The sequence below is a fragment of the Solanum stenotomum genome, chromosome 8, assembly GCF_019186545.1.
Source record: "Solanum stenotomum isolate F172 chromosome 8, ASM1918654v1, whole genome shotgun sequence".
Lineage (NCBI taxonomy): Eukaryota > Viridiplantae > Streptophyta > Magnoliopsida > Solanales > Solanaceae > Solanum > Solanum stenotomum.
Genome location: NC_064289.1, coordinates 26,937,546 through 26,957,711, shown reverse-complemented (window position 1 = coordinate 26,957,711; position 20,166 = coordinate 26,937,546). Strand labels below are relative to the sequence as shown.

General features: G+C 33.2%; 4 protein-coding genes across 10 annotated transcripts in view; all 4 read left to right on the top strand.

Moving 5' to 3' along the window:
• LOC125872574 (5-amino-6-(5-phospho-D-ribitylamino)uracil phosphatase, chloroplastic) overlaps positions 1-20,166 on the top strand; it is a 102,619-nt gene that overhangs the window by 33,846 nt on the left and 48,607 nt on the right. The window lies entirely within an intron of this gene.
• Positions 1-20,166, top strand: part of LOC125872570 (CBL-interacting protein kinase 18-like) — a 504,282-nt gene that overhangs the window by 439,278 nt on the left and 44,838 nt on the right. Inside the window, exons 1-2 of one of the 6 annotated variants that reach the window (XM_049553315.1) lie at positions 13,401-13,432; positions 16,909-18,422. In XM_049553315.1, the coding sequence (XP_049409272.1) occupies positions 17,082-18,407 (1,326 nt within the window). In that variant the 5' untranslated portion in view covers positions 13,401-13,432; positions 16,909-17,081 and the 3' untranslated portion in view covers positions 18,408-18,422. Of the gene's footprint in view, positions 1-12,526; positions 12,619-13,400; positions 13,433-16,735; positions 18,423-20,166 lie in introns of those variants that run through there. The other 5 variants (XM_049553314.1, XM_049553316.1, XM_049553313.1 and 2 more) reach the window with 5 other exon arrangements.
• LOC125872569 (CBL-interacting protein kinase 18-like) overlaps positions 12,602-20,166 on the top strand; it is a 97,093-nt gene continuing 89,528 nt past the window's right edge. Inside the window, exons 1-2 of one of the 2 annotated variants that reach the window (XM_049553311.1) lie at positions 13,411-13,432; positions 16,909-17,003. The gene's annotated coding sequence lies outside the window, so the exon portion shown is untranslated. Of the gene's footprint in view, positions 12,619-13,410; positions 13,433-16,908; positions 17,004-20,166 lie in introns of those variants that run through there. The other variant, XM_049553309.1, reaches the window with a different exon arrangement.
• On the top strand, positions 13,454-15,017 carry LOC125872568 (CBL-interacting protein kinase 18-like). The gene has a single exon (XM_049553306.1). The coding sequence runs from the start codon at positions 13,614-13,616 to the stop codon at positions 14,943-14,945; it is 1,332 nt and encodes a 443-aa protein (XP_049409263.1). The 5' UTR covers positions 13,454-13,613; the 3' UTR covers positions 14,946-15,017.

The window sequence follows — 20,166 nt, the reverse complement described above, 5'->3', positions numbered from 1 at the left end:
TAACATAGGCCTGAAAGGGAAATCTGAAAGAAACACTTACCTGGCTCTTCTCAACTCATGAATACTTAACTGAACTTATTTCAATATAAAACAGTTTAAAACAAGTGCAATATAAAAAAAAGTTATTTAAAAACATTATGTCAACTCTGTGTATATACAAGGATATAACATAACTCTGAAATGTATGTAAAAATAGAATAAACTGATGTATATAAAAATACAATAACTTCTGTGAGAGTTTCTCTAATTGACAACCATCACATAAAAGCTATAGTGATGATACAACGATCTACCTCACGCTGCCAGCGTATCCTATACCCGGCAAGAGGTATAAAACCTGAACTACTGAGTGGATCCATTAGTCTATTGTGAAAAGGGTTTATCTAAAAAGTATGACCCTTTTCTATGGTGGCTACATGGTTTTATGGAGACGTGAGTTATCTAAACTCATACTCGCCGCCAATTCGATGCTCAATACTACTCCCAAAATATGATACTAGCTCTTTATGTTTAAGAAACATACTTTTTCTGTGATTTGAGATTAGTGCTCAAAAACTTAGCTCAAAGGCTATCTTGGAAATCTCAGTTTCCTTTCTTATTTAAATGTGAAAACATTTACTCTTTGGGAATATATAGTCCCGATATACTCTTTTGAAGAAAATGCACTTCAAACTTTACTCTTTGCTTAACTTGAACTTTAAGTCTTAAAACAAAGTTAAAACGTTTGTGAAAGACTTTTGAAAACTTTATAAACTTTGCTTTGACTTGCTTCTTAACTTCTAGACTTGACTCTTAACTTCTCTTGACGTTGATCCTAACTTTCCTTGAATTGGATTATGGATTCAAGGTTCATGATCTCATGTTTATGGCTGATTTCATGATGTTTAGATGTACCTTAGAGTGTTGGAATCAAGTAGAAAACATAGGTACATTGCTAAGGAACAAGTATGAAAAGATGGGGGAAGAATGGGAAGAACTGGCGTCCCTGGCGCTCTGAGAGGCGCGGGGCGCCAGCCCTCAACATTCAGAGAACAAGTTGGGGCGCTCTGGCTGGCGCGTCACCCCAGAGCCCCACATTCAGGGACTGCTTTGGGGCGCGCTGGCTCGCGTGACGCCCCACTCCCTTCCCCAGGTGTTTGACGTCTTTTATTCTCCGTTTTTCAACTCTAAACCCTCTAAACTCCAATGGTTCTTTCCCCAAATACTTAGGATCATTTATACCCTCAATACATGATAGATTCAAATCAAAATTACACCCGGAAACATGAATCAAATCGCAAGAAACTTCAACAAAACAACCCACAAGAATTCAAACGAATTTCATCAAGAACTCAAAGGATTTACTTTCAAATCACACATATTTCGCTTAATTGAATCATGATTGGCGCATGGGTGAACTAACCCAACGCTATGTGATCTCACATACCTTGTAGGGATCACCCCCGACGAATTCCACACGCTAAACTCGACGATCTTGACGAATCTTGCTTCCTCTTCTCCTTTCTCCTCTTTTCTCCAAGCCCTAGTGTGAACTCTAACTTTTCTAAACTGACCAAAATCTGGTTTTACCCCAATTAATCTTCTATAAACGAATTAGAATAATTAGGTAAGGAAAATACTAAATTACCCTTCCAAAATCCGGATTAGACTTTCCTTAATCCAACAACCCAACTTCCAAAGGGCATAACTTACTCATACAAACTCGGAATTGCGCAAACTCGGTGGCGTTGGAAAGATCATTCCAAGAGCTTTCCAACCATATCTGGAAGTACACCTAAATCATCCTAATCTAGGATTTATGGCTGTTTGAAGTTGACCAAAACTCAACTTTTCCTAACTTAAACAAATTTCCAGATTTTCATTCTTTCCAAAAATGACTATTTCCAATTGTTAAAAATGATGTGTGATACAATGCATGATTAAGGAGAAAATTGCGCAAAAATCTTTTAAAACAATAAAATCCAATAAATATAGGAGAAAATCTTGCATCCCCATTAATTAGGTGCATTTGTATCTTTATTACAAAAATAAAAAACACATAATTTGAGTTCATTCTTCTTCCCTTTTTCTTCGACTACGATTTTTCAAAACTCTAATAGCAACAAAAAAGTTCAAAATAATCAAAATTTCCATTCGAAGATACAATATCAATGCATCTAAATAAAGAATATATGTATCTAAAGTATGTGATGTATCACTATATCTTAAATAGTGTGTATCTATGTTTATAGCTTTTTACTTTTTTTTCTAAAAATTAAGTATTTTTCTAGCTTTACATATGTTCAACTGATAGACATGGTAAGAAAATCATTTGCAATAATGTAGATAGAGAAGAAGAGAAAATTAAGGAGAGTACTGAGAAATATAATTGTCTGATACGTACACTTGGATAATATTAGGCATGAAATAAGATGGTCAATGTCATGTTTCAACTGTAGGAATCTGTTACGAAATTAATAATATTGCTATATTGGATATATAATAATTTAAAACTTATCAATAAAAAGGGTAATGATGGGGCATAAGTTTGTGTCTTCAATGCAATATGAAGTTTAGGAAAAAAAAAAAAAGGAAAGTGTGACTTGTTGGTTTATTTGGTGAAAATTTTAAATTAATTTATTTTGTAAAGTGTTTCGGAAAAGTACTTTTGGTGATTTTTTTAATGTTTGATTAATAAATTTTAAAAACACTTTTGAGCAGTAAATTATTGTTTAATCAAAGTTTTAAAAAGTTATGCGTCCAAATCGGTCAATAATTTTATAATTTGATAAATCGAACCAAGTCAATTTACTAATGGAATGTCCTAATACGTTACAAAAGTGTGTTTTAGCTAATAATTCAATCAAAGAAATAATTAGTGAAAGAAGGTTATCAAATTTTTTAATTGCTCTATTAATTATAAAAAAAAAATAACATTTGACTACATACCATTCAATGATTTAGACACACATTTGAAAGATAGCACATAAAGTCACGAAAATGGTTGAATAATTAATTTATATGGATTTTTATTGGAGAAAGCACGTAGAAAGTGACGCTGCAAAAAATTAATAAGTAAACTTTTCATTTGTTCATTAAAAAAACAACCTTTTTGAAACAAAATTGATTTTTCTTCATACCTGACATAATGCATGAAATGATCCTTGAATAATTATAGCGTAATATGAAAATTATTAGTAAAGACTTCTACAAAACGTTATGTTTTTTCATAAAAATATATTCTTTCAAAAAGGGCTTCAAAAGATGTTGACTATAATTAAGAAGATTAGGTTTGTAGAAAAGAAATGTATTCACACTCATGCGAATTATATGAAAATAAGAAGATTTTCTTTTTGAAAAATAATAATTAGACTTCTTTGAAGTAACAAGGCTATTCAAATTACAATATTCATGGAGAAAGAATCGTAATAAATGTATAGAAGCGATATATTTAATCCAATAACGAAAGTCTGAAACAAAATTTCCAAATGGATGGGTATAGTATTAATATATCAAATACAATTTAGATGTAACATATTATCCTCTAAGAAGGGAATGTTTGATTAAGTGATTTTAAATTATGAGATTTAAAATCATTTTTGTCTTTCAAAGAAGATATTAATCAAAGAGTGATTTTTTTTGCATAAATATTATTTGATAATACAAACTCTTGTTGCGCCCCAAAAATGATTTTTTGTTAGGTACATTAGTAGAAATAAAAAAATGATTCACAATTACGAAACTAAATATATTGTCATAACCTGAATTATTCAACATGATCGACCTATTTATATTTAAACGATCATAAGCAAGTGCATAGATATACTCTTGAAAAATAAGTGAATATAGAAAGATGTGTTGTTGCGAGCTATGTGGGTGTAAATATCTCTAAGTTTCTTCCATTTCAAATTCGATTTGACCTATAGATGAAAGATTTTGAGGGCGATACTTATTACAATATAGTTAAAGCAAAGTATTATAGTAAGAATAGATACCTTTAATATAGGTAATCTTTTAATAGATTCTCTATCATTTTTTTTTCTTTTCATGTCATTTAATTGGTCTATGTTATAGTGTTATAAGATAATAAAATGGTTAGAGTTCATTTATTCTCTAACCTAATCGCTCTTTTGACTTCAAAAAGACATTTTTTATCAATATATTGTTTCTTCTACAAACTGTTATCTCCTGTATGATAAAAAAATGATGATAGTTAAGGTTCATTAAAAAAATTGAGAATTCGCTCATGAAAAAAGAAACCCTTCCCGCATTAGGAGTTGATAAATTTTTAACGTCTAATTAGATTGAGAATTATTCAAATTAAGAACAAAGTTTGTTGCTTTTTCTTTCCCTGTAAATTAATTAAAGACGCAGTTCTATCCATTTTTTCAGTCGACCCAATTTTATTTTGTTCCTATTCCAAGAATCTAAAAAAAAAATTACATCTCCGACACACAAATAAGTATGCAGTGGAAAGAAAGCAATCCTAAACTCTGTCCAACCGATTATTCCGCTGGCATTTCACATTTTTTATTCTTATTTAACTGTCGCTCGAAAATATAGTTATACGTAGATGAGTCTTAATGAGTAGTATTTATGTAGAACATGTAACCAATATATTTAGTTTAAAATTGACTAATTTCTAATTTTTACTTGGATTTTTTCCAAAAATGCTTTTAAAAAAAAAATCAACTTTGAAAAAATAGTTTATACTACTCTTCAGAAATACATATTATTTTTTTTAAAAAAATAATAACTAAACACCTCACATTCTTAAAATAAGCCTTTTTAATATTCAAAAAACGTGACTAAAGGATTTTAAAGCTTTTTAATAAAAAGAAAAGCATGACTAAAAATAATTCATATTTGAAGCTCTCGCATCTTTCCCAATAGGCATAATACATAAAGAGGACCTTTAACTTGGCATCAATTTACAACTATGACCTTAAACTTTGCTAGTGCACAAATAAGCACTTCAACTATCCAAAAATTTAACAACTAAATACTCTAATCCTACATGGCAAAGTGCGTGAAACACACTTCAATTAGGCGCGTCAGTGGTAAAAATAAAGGCCCCCAACGGTAATAAAATGCTTAAATGACACTTCTACCCTTACTGAATCTCTTTCATATATATATATGTATATATATATAAATTTCCCTTTTTTAAATCAAAATCTCACTTTACTCTCTTATTTCTAATTTCTTCAACAGCTTTTGCCATTTTCCTTTCTTTCTTCACAATTTTCTGCTCATTGAAATGACATCAAATTTTTTTTTGTCATTGTGAAAAAAGAGCTTTAATGAAGATTTATTGGTTTGTAAACAACCCAGGTCGCTGGTTTCTTGGATGTGAAGATAGTCGGGTAAGGTTTCATTTTAGATGACCTTTTTTTGGTTTAAATTCTAGCATTCAAGATACAATTTTATGATTATTTTGTTGCTTCTTAAACAGGTTGGATGCAAGTTTTTCAAGTGGTGCGAAATTGATTATAACGAACAAGCTAGAACTATTATTTCGGGATTACAAAAAAGGATAAGACAACAAAATAAAGAAAAGGAAAAAATTAGGAGAAAATATCGAGTTTTGTTGATCATTGTGATCCTATCTTGGATTTATAGAGAGTTCTTTATGTAGTGATTGTTACGTATGTTGATTTGGGTACTTTGGCTGGTTGCAGGAGTCATTTTGGGATCATAATGTAGTTTTCTTTGGTTTGATAACGGCCTACTGTAAAGAAGTTTTTAAGTAAATGGTAATGAAAGATTGTAAAATAGTTGTTGAATAATTGTATGTTAGTTTTGCAAACGTATCTTAATACTCCAAAATATTTGTAAACGTAACTTCTGCTGCTAATTGAAAATTTTTGGACGTAATTGGAGAAGAACAAACACTAACGAAAACAAAAGAACTATATTGGCACAGGGACGTGTAATAAAGGTGCTATGATATTCTTCAAAAGCTAGTATAATTGGCAAAACAATTTGCTCTTGAAGATGTTTATGTGGAGCACAAAAGCAACAACAATGTACAATTGGCAAACCTCATGTTTCTTGCTTCAATGCTACTGTAAGCTATAGATAATAGAGCAACTTGTATGCCTTTTGTTTTAACAACAAAAATTAAAAGGAAAATCTTATAATATAACAGCAGCTCCGCACATATTTCATCGATCAGTAAAATAGCTCGCATCCACATGCTACATCAATAAAATAGCTCATACCCATATGAAGCTATATCTAATAAAACAACTCAAAACTCACATGTACTAAACATCAATAAGGTTTTCCATAACAAACACCAAAAAGCTTTACAAAATATCAACGTAACCTCCATAAAACATGCTTCATAGCCATAATAACCTTAAAAGAGTTGTCTAAAGGCAAATATACATCAAAATATCCAAAAGTACATCAAAATGATCAAAAGTGAAATAATTTAAAGGCAAATCACCGTTTTACGTGAATTATGCCTTCAGAAAATATATATCAAAATAAGCAAAAATAGAGTTGTCCAAAGTGTAACCATATCACTAGGATAATTGAACTCTCATGGTACCCATTTAGATTTGATTTGAAATTTTTTCCGTTGTTGCATTTGTTGAAGTTGATTTCCCATCATAGCTTGTTTTCCTTTCCATTTCAAACCAGGTGGCTTGAATCCAAGATCTACATTTGTTTGTGATGCATCCTTTAATGTTGTCCCACTTGAGATAACTCTTTCACTTGATCTCTCGGGCTATATAAATCATATACATAAGGTTACCTATACATTACTCTTTATATATAAATTAAGATGAAAAAAAATCAAGTTAAGAACACACATACATTAATGACTTGTCTTCCAGATTGTATATCTGTGTAAATACCAAATCCAACATCTCTTGTACACTTCCTTCCAAATGAAGAAGATGCCCTTGTAGAAGAACTATTTGTTTGCTTTTTTCTTCCTTCAACTCTTGAAGTTTCTGGATATAAAAAAGTGGAATGTCTAGTGCTAAATTGACTCATAGGTGGTTGTGAGGGCTGTTGACGAGGCTGCTGATAGGGCTGTTGAAAAGGCTATTGACGAGGCTGTTGAAAAGGTTGCTGATAGGGCTGTTGAAAAGGCTGTTGACGAGGCTGTTGAGAGGGCTATACAATAAGAAAAAGATTTAGAAGTCTAAAAATGATTATGTAGAAAAGAAATATCAAATACAGTACTTACCACTGATTTACAGGTCTTTTTATTATGCCCAACTTAATGGCATTTGGAACATGTCATTTTTACTCCATTTTTTTATGCTTCCCCCACTTTTTTTTTCTTGGTTCATTTGTATCTTTTCTTTTACATTTGCCTGGTCTTCCGAGCATTGGCTTGACTTCAGGGGGCACTATTTGTGGGTTATTGGTTTCCGACCACATTTTCATATTAGAGATAGATTGTAAGAAGTACTCATAAGCACGTAGGAATGTATCTTTTCGGTACCAATGATCTACATAATTTTCTGGTTCTTGTCCAATGTGATACAAGGCACAAACTAGATGTTGGCAAGGGATACCTTTCAACTGCCATAACCTGCAACTACATGTTTTATTAGCCATATTGACTATGTGCCTATATTTTCCTTCCAGAATCTCAAATCCAGTGTCATGGTTCCAATTCACCTTTAGCTTCCTACCAATCTCTTTGTTTATTTCTAAAGTTAGTCTTGCCATGGGTGAAATGTCACTGATCCAAGTATCGACAAACTTGATCACATCTCCATGTCTATCCATCATTTTATGTCTAATATCTTCAAGCATACTAATCACAGTTTTATGCCTAGGACCAACAATTCAAGAATTGAATGTTTCACACACATTATTTTTCACCACATCACACTTGGTTCTTTCACTAAAAAAGGCCCTACACCAATATTCTTTGTTATACTTAAGCAATGACTCACAAATGTTGTTACCAAGTTGTCCCAAATATGCAAACTGATCACTCAGCTTTACTTCAAAACTAGCTTTGGAACACCTCCAAAATGCTTTTCTCCTTGCTTCACCTCTCCAAGTCTTTTACCAATTTGCCCAAATGTGCCTTGCACACATTCTCCTTTCAACATTAGGAAGCAACCCATCAACAGCTAAATCAAGACCCTAGAAAATAAAATAAATAGATGAAGTTCAACATTAAACACAAAAGTAATAAGGATATAAAAAGCAACACCTTCAAGTTCAAACTTAAAAGAAAATACACATATGCCTCAACTTTCAAAGTAAATAGACATGATAGAGGATGTTACGTCATAAAGCTTAAGTCCAATTTTAACAAGAAATAAGGCAGAAAATTTAAAAAGCCGGCAGAAATTAGCTTCATTTTCAAATGATAAAAAAAATTAAAAGAAGCAAAAGATAACAACACTATGTTTCTTGAATTTTAGATAGTGTTCTTGAGGTGTTTATAGTTTGTTTGTTAACAACACTAGTGTCTTGCTGGCTATCCCATATTCTCATGTTAGAGTAGATATTGGTCCTCCTTCTCTTGCTACGAGATCAAGCCTTGTCTTGACATATTAAAATCATGCTTAAGAATAGAATTTTGATGTCTTTCCTATGGTGCAATCTATACATCTTAATTGTCTAGTTGTGTTATTGTTGGCAGACAAATTCAATGGATTCTTTGTTCCCATTTACTTGCCTTAGGAGACTCTGGATATCAGAGGATAGATTAAAAGGAGCTTCATACAATACTGATGGGACAGAAATATGAACAAATACACATAATTTTAACATAGTGGATATATTGATGCCAGGAAGTTGCAGGCTTTCTATGTTCAGAAACACATTTTCCTAGTAGTTTAAAATGTGGCATGGTCATTCCCTGTTTCTATACTACAATATCACACATGCCTCATTTTTCTATACTACAATATCACATATGCCTCGACTGATTCAAAATTATAAATTGTAAATAAAAGATAAAACAAGTATAAAGAAGAAGAAGGCAACAATAACTTATATAAACAAGTATAAACAGTTTAAAACAATACCTTTTGCATGTCAAACATGATTGTTATGCCATTTCCGTCACCAAGTTGCAAATCTTGAATGAGATAGCTCAAGAACCAACTACAAGAGTGTTTAGTTTCTTGGTCAACCACTGCCCAAGCTATTGGATACATTTGTTGGTTTCCATTTTTTCCAACAGCCACTAATAATTCTCTTTTACAAGCACTCTTCAAAAAACATCCATCCAATCCTATAATCTTCCTACAACCTTCAAGCCATCCATTCTTCAATGCCTCAAAGCAAACATACAAATATTTGAACAGGTATTTTCTAGGGACAGTTTCATTATCAGTTCTCACCCAACAAGAAGTCCTAGGATTCGTACTCTTAATCATATCAACATAGTCTAACAACTTTGAAAACTCAAGCTTCCAATCACCCAAGAACTTGTTGATAACATTCATCTTTGCCCTGTAACATATTGATCTTCCCACTTTTAAACCCTACTTCTTTCTTATTGTCTCTTAAAGCTTATAAACTTTAATATCAAGTTGGGATATTATTATTTCCCTCATCTTTCTTTCCACATATTTGGCTGAGCATAATCTGTTCATGTTCTTTATAGGACATCTGTGAACAAGATAATTTTTCACAGAAAAGTTTCCTATATCTTTATCCACAAAGATTTCCAGTTACATTTTCCTACACATCTTACCCTTATTCTATGAGGTTCATTGGGTTTAATTTTTAATTGAACCTTCTGTCGAACACCATAATTAGCGATAACTTTTCTAAACTCAACTTCACTCTCAAATATCATACCCAATTCAAAGAAAGAAATGGAACAAGAATTATCATACCTCAATTTTTGGCTTTTTCTTCTAGAAGGTAAATCAACACCTGGTTGTGCTAAAACATCTAGTTCTTCATCGCTATCTTCACTTAGTTCATCTGATGAACCAATGAACTCTTCATTACCTCCTAATCTACCAATATACTTGGCTGCCTTATTCTTGAAAATATCCTCAAATCCCTTAAATATGCCAGCTTCTCCAAGCTCAACATCTTGATTCTTGGAAGATTTTTTAATTCTCTCTTTTGACTTTGCAGCTTCATTCCTCTTTTCTTGTCTCAAATTTTCTCTAAAGGCTCTTAATTCTTCATCGACTTCACTGTCATCCTCATCCGGAACCCCATCTAAATCTTCCTCTTCAAAGTCAAGAGAGTCACTATTTTCTTCCTCATTATCATCACCAACTTTCTCGTTTAAGGTCCCGTTTATACCATCCTCAGGATGTGAAGCTCTAGAGGAATTCTATTAATTCTTGAATATTTTTTTCACCAGAAAATGTTCCCAAGACAGTGCTAGTAGTGGGCCCCCCTTCTTCAACAATCACATGCTTCAGATACAAATTAAAATAGGACCCACTCCACAATTTTATAGTTGATTGTCACTTTCTAACTTCACAAATCTATGGGTAGTAGGGTCTTCAACATAAAAAGCTTCAATTTCATCATACCCAACATCTTTTGCATAAGATTTCATTTCGATCAACGAAAAGTGGTCCTTCTCTATGCTAAATATAATATTGTCCAATTTCGAAACATATTGACCTTTATAAAAGCTACCTCCATGGTGAAAAACAACGATAATGTGATCCATATGTTCAATACTGTGAAAAAAAGGAGCAAATTTACAGTTGTGGTAAAAAAATCATAATTTTTATATAAAATTATCAAAAGGGAAAATTAAACATACCTTATCTAAATTGAGGAAGAAGAATAGATAGACATCCAAGTACGTGAAATTTCAGCACAATTCTTGAACAATTTTACCTTTGATTCAAAGGATGAAATGTAGGAACTTAGGGTTAGGGTTTTGTAGAGAAGAAAGAGGAAAACATTATTCTCTGTTCTAAGCATAGGGTCATAGTTGTTAATTGATATTTATTTTATTTTTATTTTCAGTATTTTAATTGAAAAATCCACGTGTATTTATTTTAATTAGTTGGCAGCCACGTAGAAGCATTTGTATATCACGCACTTTGCATGGAATATACAAGTGTTTAATTGTTTAAATTTGTAATAGTTAAAGTGTCTACTTGTGCACTGACAAAGTTTAGGGTCATAGTTGTGAATTGATACCAAGTTAAAGATCCTCTTTATGTATCATGCCTTCCCAATAAGCTATTAAATACTTTTGCGCAAAATATTTGAAAAAAGAATTTGCTTGTAATATTCTTTTCCCTCCTAGCCATCTAAGGAATAAACTTGCATAGATGCTTGAGACCTAATACAAATTATAATAAAATTTGTGATTAATTATTTTATAGGAGATATAGTATGCAGGGGTGTGCAAAAACCGATTTAACCAATAAATCGAACCGAAAAAAACACTATTGGTTTATTGATATTGGGTTATTGGGCTAACGGTTTTTAAACAGTTTTGCAAATTTTTTTATTGGGTTATTGGTTCGGTTTTCGGTTTTATGATTTTTGTTAATGGTTAGACCGATAACCCAATAAGAGTTTACTAAATTTACTAGTCTTATTGTTAATGGTTAAACGATTGTTACTTTCACACTTTTTGTTAATGGTTAAACAATTGTTACTTTCACACTTCTTCCTTTGAATGTGTCTAGTGTCTAAACTTGCAAGAAAAATGATTGTTACTTTTATGATTATTACTTTCATGCCAAATGATGGAAAAATCATATGGTTTATATGAAAATTTTCTTATCGTGTATATAATATATATGAGTATTTTCTTATTGGTTAAACCGAAAACCGAATCATTAAGTACCATAGACCGATTAACCAAAAACCGATGAGAAATATGTTATTGGTTTGGTTATCGGTTTTATGTATTTACAAACCGATAAATCGAACCAATAACACATAAAACCGAACCGATCCGACCGATGCACACCCCTAATAGTATGTAATGAGCATTTTCACACTGAGATTGAGTAATTAAAGGCTCTAAAGTCCTTATATTAAGTAATTTCTACATAATAATCCATAATTTATTGTTATTATTATTTATTATATAAACCCTCGAACTTAACACAAATTAATAGTTTCTTCGAGCTATTGACAATCTTAAAAAAATACTCATTTACTTTACTAACCAAATTAAATACACTCCCGATCTGTCACATGACCTAGCTAGTGGTTTCAAACTATTGTAGTAACATGAAACTCTTAATAAAATATCTTAAACGTGACGCTAAATTAAGGATGTATTTCACTCATGTTGAAAGATCGTGGGTCTATGTAAGTTCTGTTAGTCAAGTAAAAGAGTGTATTTTTAAATTTGTCAATAATTAAGGATGAAACTAATAATTCATACATAGTTTAGGAGCGTTTTCAATATTCTTTTCAAACAATTCACGAAAATTATGCCCGTTGTGTACAGATGTTCAATACGTGTCTAGATACAATTGTTATATTTTGTCAGATTGCAGGAGCTTACCAACTTTTCACTTACAGACAATAATTTTGTATCAAGGCAACAAAATCTGAACATTACAAATTATTTAGTCACAACTTTAATGCTTTCATGTATATATATACATATATAAAGGGGAGCTTCACCAAATTAAACATATTTACCAACACACCTCGTATTTTTCTCCTTGGATCGTCTCTACCTGTATTCAGGTTCTTTCTTATACCCATTTTAAGTTTAATTTCGATTTGTTTGTGAATTTTGATTATTCATGGTAGAGAATTCGATGATTTTTATAGTAAATATTGTGTGAATGTGGAATTTACACTTGTTCATGTTTGCCTTATTCATTTTTGTTTAAATGCTAATTATCGATTTGATCGGAGATGCTTCAGTTATAGCTATTTTTAGATTGGTAAAGAAGTGGGGGATTGAATTGGTTTTGCTTTTTTTGGCCCGATTTGATGATGGAATGGTGGTCCAGAATCAAGATATAAAGAATCTAATTTTAGATTCAGAAACAGATCTTGCCAGGGTATTTTGGACTTGTAATAGAACATGATATGTCTTCTGTTTGAATTTTGTAGTTATTTAAATGGAAGTCTGTAATGACTGTTTAACCTACATTGGTGGTATAGCTTTTTTGAACATTTCCAAATGAACAATTTCAACAAAATCTTTTCATTTTATATTGTACTACTATTACTTTTTATTTGGGCATCGTTTTCTTGTCCGCCTCCCAAGGTAGGGGTAAGGTCTGTGTACACTCTACCCTCCCTAGACTTGTGTGATGACGTTGGATATATTGTTTTTGTTGTCTATCTCTAGTTTTGCTTTTGCGTTTAAGTTAATTAATAATAAGCTGTAGTTTTGAGTCTCTTTTTCTTATCTTGTGATTTTTAGGATGCAGAAAGATGGGGTTAAACAACAGCTCTTGGCTCTTAGAAGCCTCTGAGTTTCCATCTGCATTGGGATTATTCTGTTCTCTACATGAGATTTCAAATTTGCAGCTCATAGAGCATTTAAGTTCTCGTACCGGATGCACAATGAAGTAACAGTGATTAAGAATGTTGTTGTGCTGAAGCACGACCTTGTTGCAGACGGTTGAACACTGAAACAAGGTTTCGTGCCTGTAAATAGAGAATTATCATATCAGCAGGAGTGTTATTTATAGAATTATAGTATAAAGTAGGATTGTTTGTTGAAAATGGTGAAAAATGGAAATGCATTGATGCAAAAATATGAATTGGGGAGATTATTAGGTCAAGGCAACTTTGGTAAGGTTTATTATGGAAAGAATCTGGAAAGCGGACAGACTGTAGCCATTAAAGTAATTGATAAAGAGAAGGTTCAGAAAGCTGGACTGACTGAACAGACGAAACGAGAGATATCTGTTATGGCATTGGTCAAACATCCACATGTTGTGCAGCTATACGAGGTCATGGCAACTAAGAGTAAGATTTACTTTGTGATCGAACATGCCAAAGGTGGCGAGCTTTTCAACACACTGACAAAGGGGAGGCTCAAGGAAGATGTTGCTAGAAAGTTGTTTCAGCAACTGATCAACGCAGTTGAATTTTGCCACAGCCGAGATGTTTATCACCGTGATCTCAAACCGGAAAATCTCCTACTGGATGAGAATGGAAACCTAAAGGTCTCAGACTTTGGTTTGAGTGCATTAGCTGAGTCTAAGCGGCAAGATGGGTTACTCCACACAACCTGTGGTACACCAGCATATGTTGCTCCTGAGGTGATTAGTAGAAAAGGATATAAAGGTGTCAAAGCTGACATCTGGTCTTGTGGGGTGATTTTATTCGTCTTGTTGGCTGGTTATCTTCCATTTTATGACTCAAATCTTATGAATCTGTATAGGAAGATATGCAGGGCAGAGTACAAATGCCCTCATTGGTTCCCTCTAGAAGTACGTAAACTTCTCTCTAGGATCCTTGACCCAAACCCTCATAAAAGGATTTCAATAGCCAAAATCAAGGAAAGCTCCTGGTTTAAGAAAGGATTGGGATCTACACATGTGGGAACTAAACAAGTAGTGAACCAAAATGTTATTGCAGATGGTGATGCTGTTTCCAGTTCAAATTTGGAGAGTAGTACCTCTTCCTCCGACACTAAGTTAGAGTTGATGAAACCTGCAATCTTTAGTGCATTTCATATCCTCTGCTGGTTTAATTTGTCTGGTTTATTCATAAACAATGATCAAAAGGAGGAGCTGCGATTCACATCAGTGAAGCCTGCCCCAGTCATCATATCCAAGCTTGTGGAAGTTGGCAGGAGTCTGAACCTTGAAATAAAGAAGAAAGAGGGTGGATTTCTTAGATTAGAGGGATTAAATGAGAGCAGATATGAAACTCTGTGCATTGATGTGCAAATATTTGAAATTTCTGAATCCCATTATTACTTCATTGAGCTGAGAAGGTCAAGTGGTGATGCGATTGATTACCAAAACATGTTGACGCAAACTATCAGACCAGCTCTTGAGGAAATTGTTCTGGCTTGGCAAGGTGTGCAATCTCATCAACAATAGTAATTATAGAATCACTAAAATGAAGCTTCTGATTTCTAGATGCTCGCTCTGTCTGCTGATCATACTTTGTATTCTGTTTGTTTGGTGCACTAGTTCTATCTATGAAAGCATATTACTGAAAAATTGGATTATTTTTCCCAGAGTTGTCTCCCTTCTCTTAATTTATATTATTGCTTCAGTTATATAATTTCTGCCTTCAATAGTACTAGTTAGTTTTCATGCATGCATGAGTTAATTAAATGGCGTGCGGAAGTTATGTTGTATTTCTATTTGGAAATTTGTTCTCAAGAACAGACAGAATCAGTGGAACAGCAACAGGGTATATATGCCGATTCTACTATCTATGATTTAATGGTGGTTCTCATAGAATCGACCTCGACTTGTTGTTTGAGGAAAATAGAGAAAACCTAAATAATGTTGTATGTTTGTGTGTGAGGATATCCGTTTTTACTGTGCATTCAATTTGCTTACCTCTCTTGAAGTTTTCAGTCACTCTCAATCCACCTGACTATTTAGGTGAAAAATTCAATAAAACAAAGAGTGTGCCCGCTTTAACTGTTGGAGTTTTTACTCTACATATGTACAAGAATAGTGCTAAGTTCATAAATAAAGAGAGATTTCACATGGAAGTGTATATTACAGTACTTATTTCAAATTCAATATAGGGTTTGTTTTAGTATCATATAAACATGTGATGATCATATTGTATAAGTAGAAAATTAATAGGCCTGCAGCGCTGTATAGCACTAGAGTTGAAGAATAAGGAACAAAATCATTTCTGAGTACTTCTCTTAAAGAATACGACGAAATTATTAATTAACAAGCGCCCTAAGAAATTTAAGTGAATAAATTCAGTGCCTGCATTGTATTTTTGTTATATAATGATGAAGCCATTCTTATGGATTCCCCATGTTGGCCATATTATACTTTCTCTATAATCATTTTCATTTTCTTTTTCTTTTTCTTTTTGGGGTAGCCATGAATATTTAAATCGAGAAAATTTCAGAAATAACGATACTCTAGGTCTAATTATTTGATGTTTCTAGTCTCCAATAATTTGAAGCCTAATTATGATGGATTTTAATGTCCGTTTCTGCTATTTATATCTGCATGCATGAAATAGCATGAATACGGTATCTAAATTTTTAATTGTATGCATATGTATATGTGTATGTTTTCAAAGCGCACAAGCTGGATGTTTGTGCATATAAGTGACGATGTCAATTGTATGTGTGGCCAACTGAATCAATAGATGTGTTTTCAAATTGAGTGTATTGGCCATTCACCATTGCATGAGAAAGATATGCAAAGTGTATGTTTTAAATATGTCATGCGTGTATATGTCAGGATCTCTATTAAAAAATAGCTAATTGCTAGGATTTTTAGATATAAAAATACGTGTATTTTTGTATATATCTTTCTACATAATATAATGTCACAATGTTTTATATTTTTTTGTTAAAAACACCACTATAGAGAATAATAAGGATTGGAGCCGAAACCTCTATACATCGAATCATGTAATTAATACAATCCTATAAATTATCGATGATATACTTACCTAGTTTAGCCAGCAAACTAAAAATATATGATTCTTGCTAGTAAATTAAGAGAATTAAATATGAGATAGATGAAATGAGAATGTAAGTTTTTATTTCGTGGCAAGTGGTGTTTGTTTGTTTAAAAGAAGAAGGAATGTGTTGATATTAGAGGTGTACCCACCTTTTAGTAGTGGGGGTGCACCCATGAAGAACATAGGTGTGCTCTAGTTTTGAGTCTCTTTTTCGTATCTTGTGGTTTTCAGAGCTCTGCGACATATCACTGAAAAAATATATTTGGGATGCAGAAAGATGGGGTGAAACAACAGCTCTTGGCTCTTAGAAGCCTCTGAGTTTCCATCTGCATTGGGGTTATTCTGTTTTCTACATGATGATTTCAAATTTGCAGCTCATAGAGCATTTAGGTTCTCGTGCCAGATGCACAATGAAGTAACAGTGATTAAGAATGTTGTTGTGCTGAAGCACGGCCTTGTTGCAGACGGTTGAACACTGAAACAAGGTTTCGTGCCTGTAAATAGAGAATTGTCATATCAGCAGGAGTGTTATTTGTAGTATAAAGTAGGATTGTTTGTTGAAAATGGAGAAGAAAGGAAATGTATTGACGAAAAAATATGAATTCGGGAAATTATTAGGTCAAGGCAACTTTGGTAAGGTTTATTATGGAAGGGATCTGAAAAGCGGACAGACTGTAGCCATTAAAGTAATTGATAAAGAGAAGGTTCAGAAAGCTGGACTAACTGAACAGACGAAACGAGAGATATCTGTTATGGCAATGGTCAAACATCCACATGTTGTGCAGCTATACGAGGTCATGGCGACTAAGAGTAAGATTTACTTTGTGATCGAACATGCCAAAGGTGGCGAGCTTTTCAACAAACTGACAAAGGGGAGGCTCAAGGAAGATGTTGCTAGAAAGTTGTTTCAGCAACTGATCAACGCAGTTGAATTTTGCCACAGCCGAGATGTTTATCACCGTGATCTCAAACCAGAAAATCTCCTACTGGATGAGAATGGAAACCTAAAGGTCTCAGACTTTGGTTTGAGTGCATTAGCTGAGTCTAAGCGGCAAGATGGGTTACTCCACACAACCTGTGGTACACCAGCATATGTTGCTCCTGAGGTGATTAGTAGAAAAGGATATGAAGGTGTCAAAGCTGACATCTGGTCTTGTGGGATGATTTTAATTGTCTTGTTGGCTGGTTATCTTCCATTTTATGACTCAAATTTTATGAATCTGTATAGGAAGATATGCAGGGCAGAGTACAAATGCCCTAATTGGTTCCCTCTAGAAGTACGTAAACTTCTCTCTAGGATCCTCGACCCAAACCCTCATAAAAGGATTTCAATAGCCAAAATCAAGGAAAGCTCCTGGTTTAAGAAAGGATTGGGATCTACACATGTGGGAACTAAACAAGTAGTGAACCAAAATGTTATTACAGATGGTGATGCTGTTTCCAGTTCAAATTCGGAGAATAGTACCTCTTCCTCCGACACCAAGTTAGAGTTGATAAAACCTGCAATCATTAGTGCATTTAATATCATCTGCGGGTTTGATTTGTCTGGTTTATTCATAAACAATGATCATAAGGAGGAGCTGCGATTCACATCAGTGAAGCCTGCCCCAGTCATCATATCCAAGCTTGTGGAAGTTGGCAGGAGTCTGAACCTTGAAATAAAGAAGAAAGAGGGTGGATTTCTTAGATTAGAGGGATTAAATGAGAGCAGATATGAAACTCTGTGCATTGGCTTGCAAATATTTGAAATTTCTGAATCCCATTACTTCATTGAGCTGAGTAGGTCAAGTGGTGATGCGATTGATTGCCAAAACATGTTGACGCAAACTATCAGACCAACTCTTGAGGAAATTTTTCTGGCTTGGCAAGGTGTGCAATCTCATCAATAGTAATTATAGAATCACTAAAATGAAGCTTCTGATATCCAGATGCTCGGCTGATCATACTTTGTATTAGTGTTTAAACTAATTCTGTTTGTTTGGTGCGCTAGTACTATTTACTGCACCTATCTATGAAAGCATATTACTGCAAACTTGGATTATTTTCCCAGAGTTGTTTCCCTTCTCTTATTTTATTGCTTCAGTTATAATTTCTGCCTTAGGCGAGAAATGCTGCAAAAGTACTAGTTTTCATGCTTGCATGAGTTAAATGGCGGAAGTTGTCTTGTATTTCTATTTGGAAATTTGTTCTCAAGAACGGACAGAATCAGTGGAACAGTAACAGGGTATGTCGATTCTACTATCATAGTGTAGTTTATGATTTAGTGGTGGGAGCTCTTTGAATTCTCATAGAAATGACCTCGACTTGTTGGTTATGTTGTTTGAGGAAAATAGAGAAAACCTAAATGATGTTGTATGTTTGTGTGTGAATCCGTTTTTACTGTGCATTCAATTTGCTTACCTCTCTTGAATAAGTTGTCAATCTCAATCCACCTTGTTTTGGACCTAACTATTTAGGTGTAAAATTCAATAAAACAAAGTGTGCCCGCTTTAACTGTTGGAGTTTTTACTCTACATATATACAAGTGCGAAGTTCATAAATGATATTTCTGTATCTCTTCAATCAAATAAAGACAGATTTTAAATGGAAGTGTATGTTGGGATATTACACTTATTTCAAATTCAATACAGTGTGTTTGTTTTATCATATAAACTTGTGATGATCATATTGTATAGGTAGAAAATAAGCCTGCTGTATGGCACTAGAGTTGAAGAATAAGGAACAAAATCATTTATGGGTTCTCTTAAAGCATACGACGAAATTATTAACAAGCACCCTAAGAAACCAAGTGAACAATCCATTTTCATTTTCTTTTTGAGGTTGCCATGAATATTTAAATAGAGAAAAATTCAGAAATAGCGATAGTCTAGGTCTAATTATTTGATGTTTCTAGTCTCCAATAATTTGAAGCCTAATTATGATGGATTTTATTGTCCGTTTCTGCAATATATAGCGAGATTTTGTTATTTCAAAATATGACAACATTTTCCTTTTTAAAACATAGGAAAATGTATTGCATCTGCATGCATGAAATAACTAATCCTAATTGAAATAGCGTGAATATAATATCTGAAATCTTAATTGTATGTATATGTATATATGTTTTCAAAGCGCAGATGTTGGATGTTTGTGCATGTATGTGAAGACATCAATTGTATATGTGGCCAACTGAACCGATATATATGTTTTCAAATTGTATGTATAGGCCAATTGCATGAGAAAGATATGCAAAGTGTGTGTTTTAAATATGTCATACGTGAAGACATCACACTGCTTTACACGCATTTCTAGTTCTGATAGGGTGTTTGTTTGTGTTTATTGGGTTTTGTAGGCAATTGGTGCTGAATACGGAGAAGGTTTCGAGACATTTAGACCCAATGGACTGCTCAAAGTTGATGTGGTAAAACCAGAAGTTCAGATTTTGTAACAGGGTTTTTGAATCTTTGTGCCTTTTGGTGCTACAAGGCAACATATCTGTACTCAAGGAGTTCCTTTTTTTGCATTTAGGATTTTTTAAATGATAGACTGCAAGAGGGTTTCCTGCGAAGAATCCGTTATGCGATGAAGCCTGATGAAGCTTATGGCCTCATTTTCTCCTGGGATAATGTGGTGGTAAGACCTGAATCTTTGACCATCTGGTCTAATTTA

What these genes read in the sequence shown, in the direction of transcription:
- LOC125872568 (XM_049553306.1), top strand. Translation starts at nt 13,614, where the DNA reads ATGGTGAAAAATGGAAATGCATTGATGCAAAAATATGAATTGGGGAGA.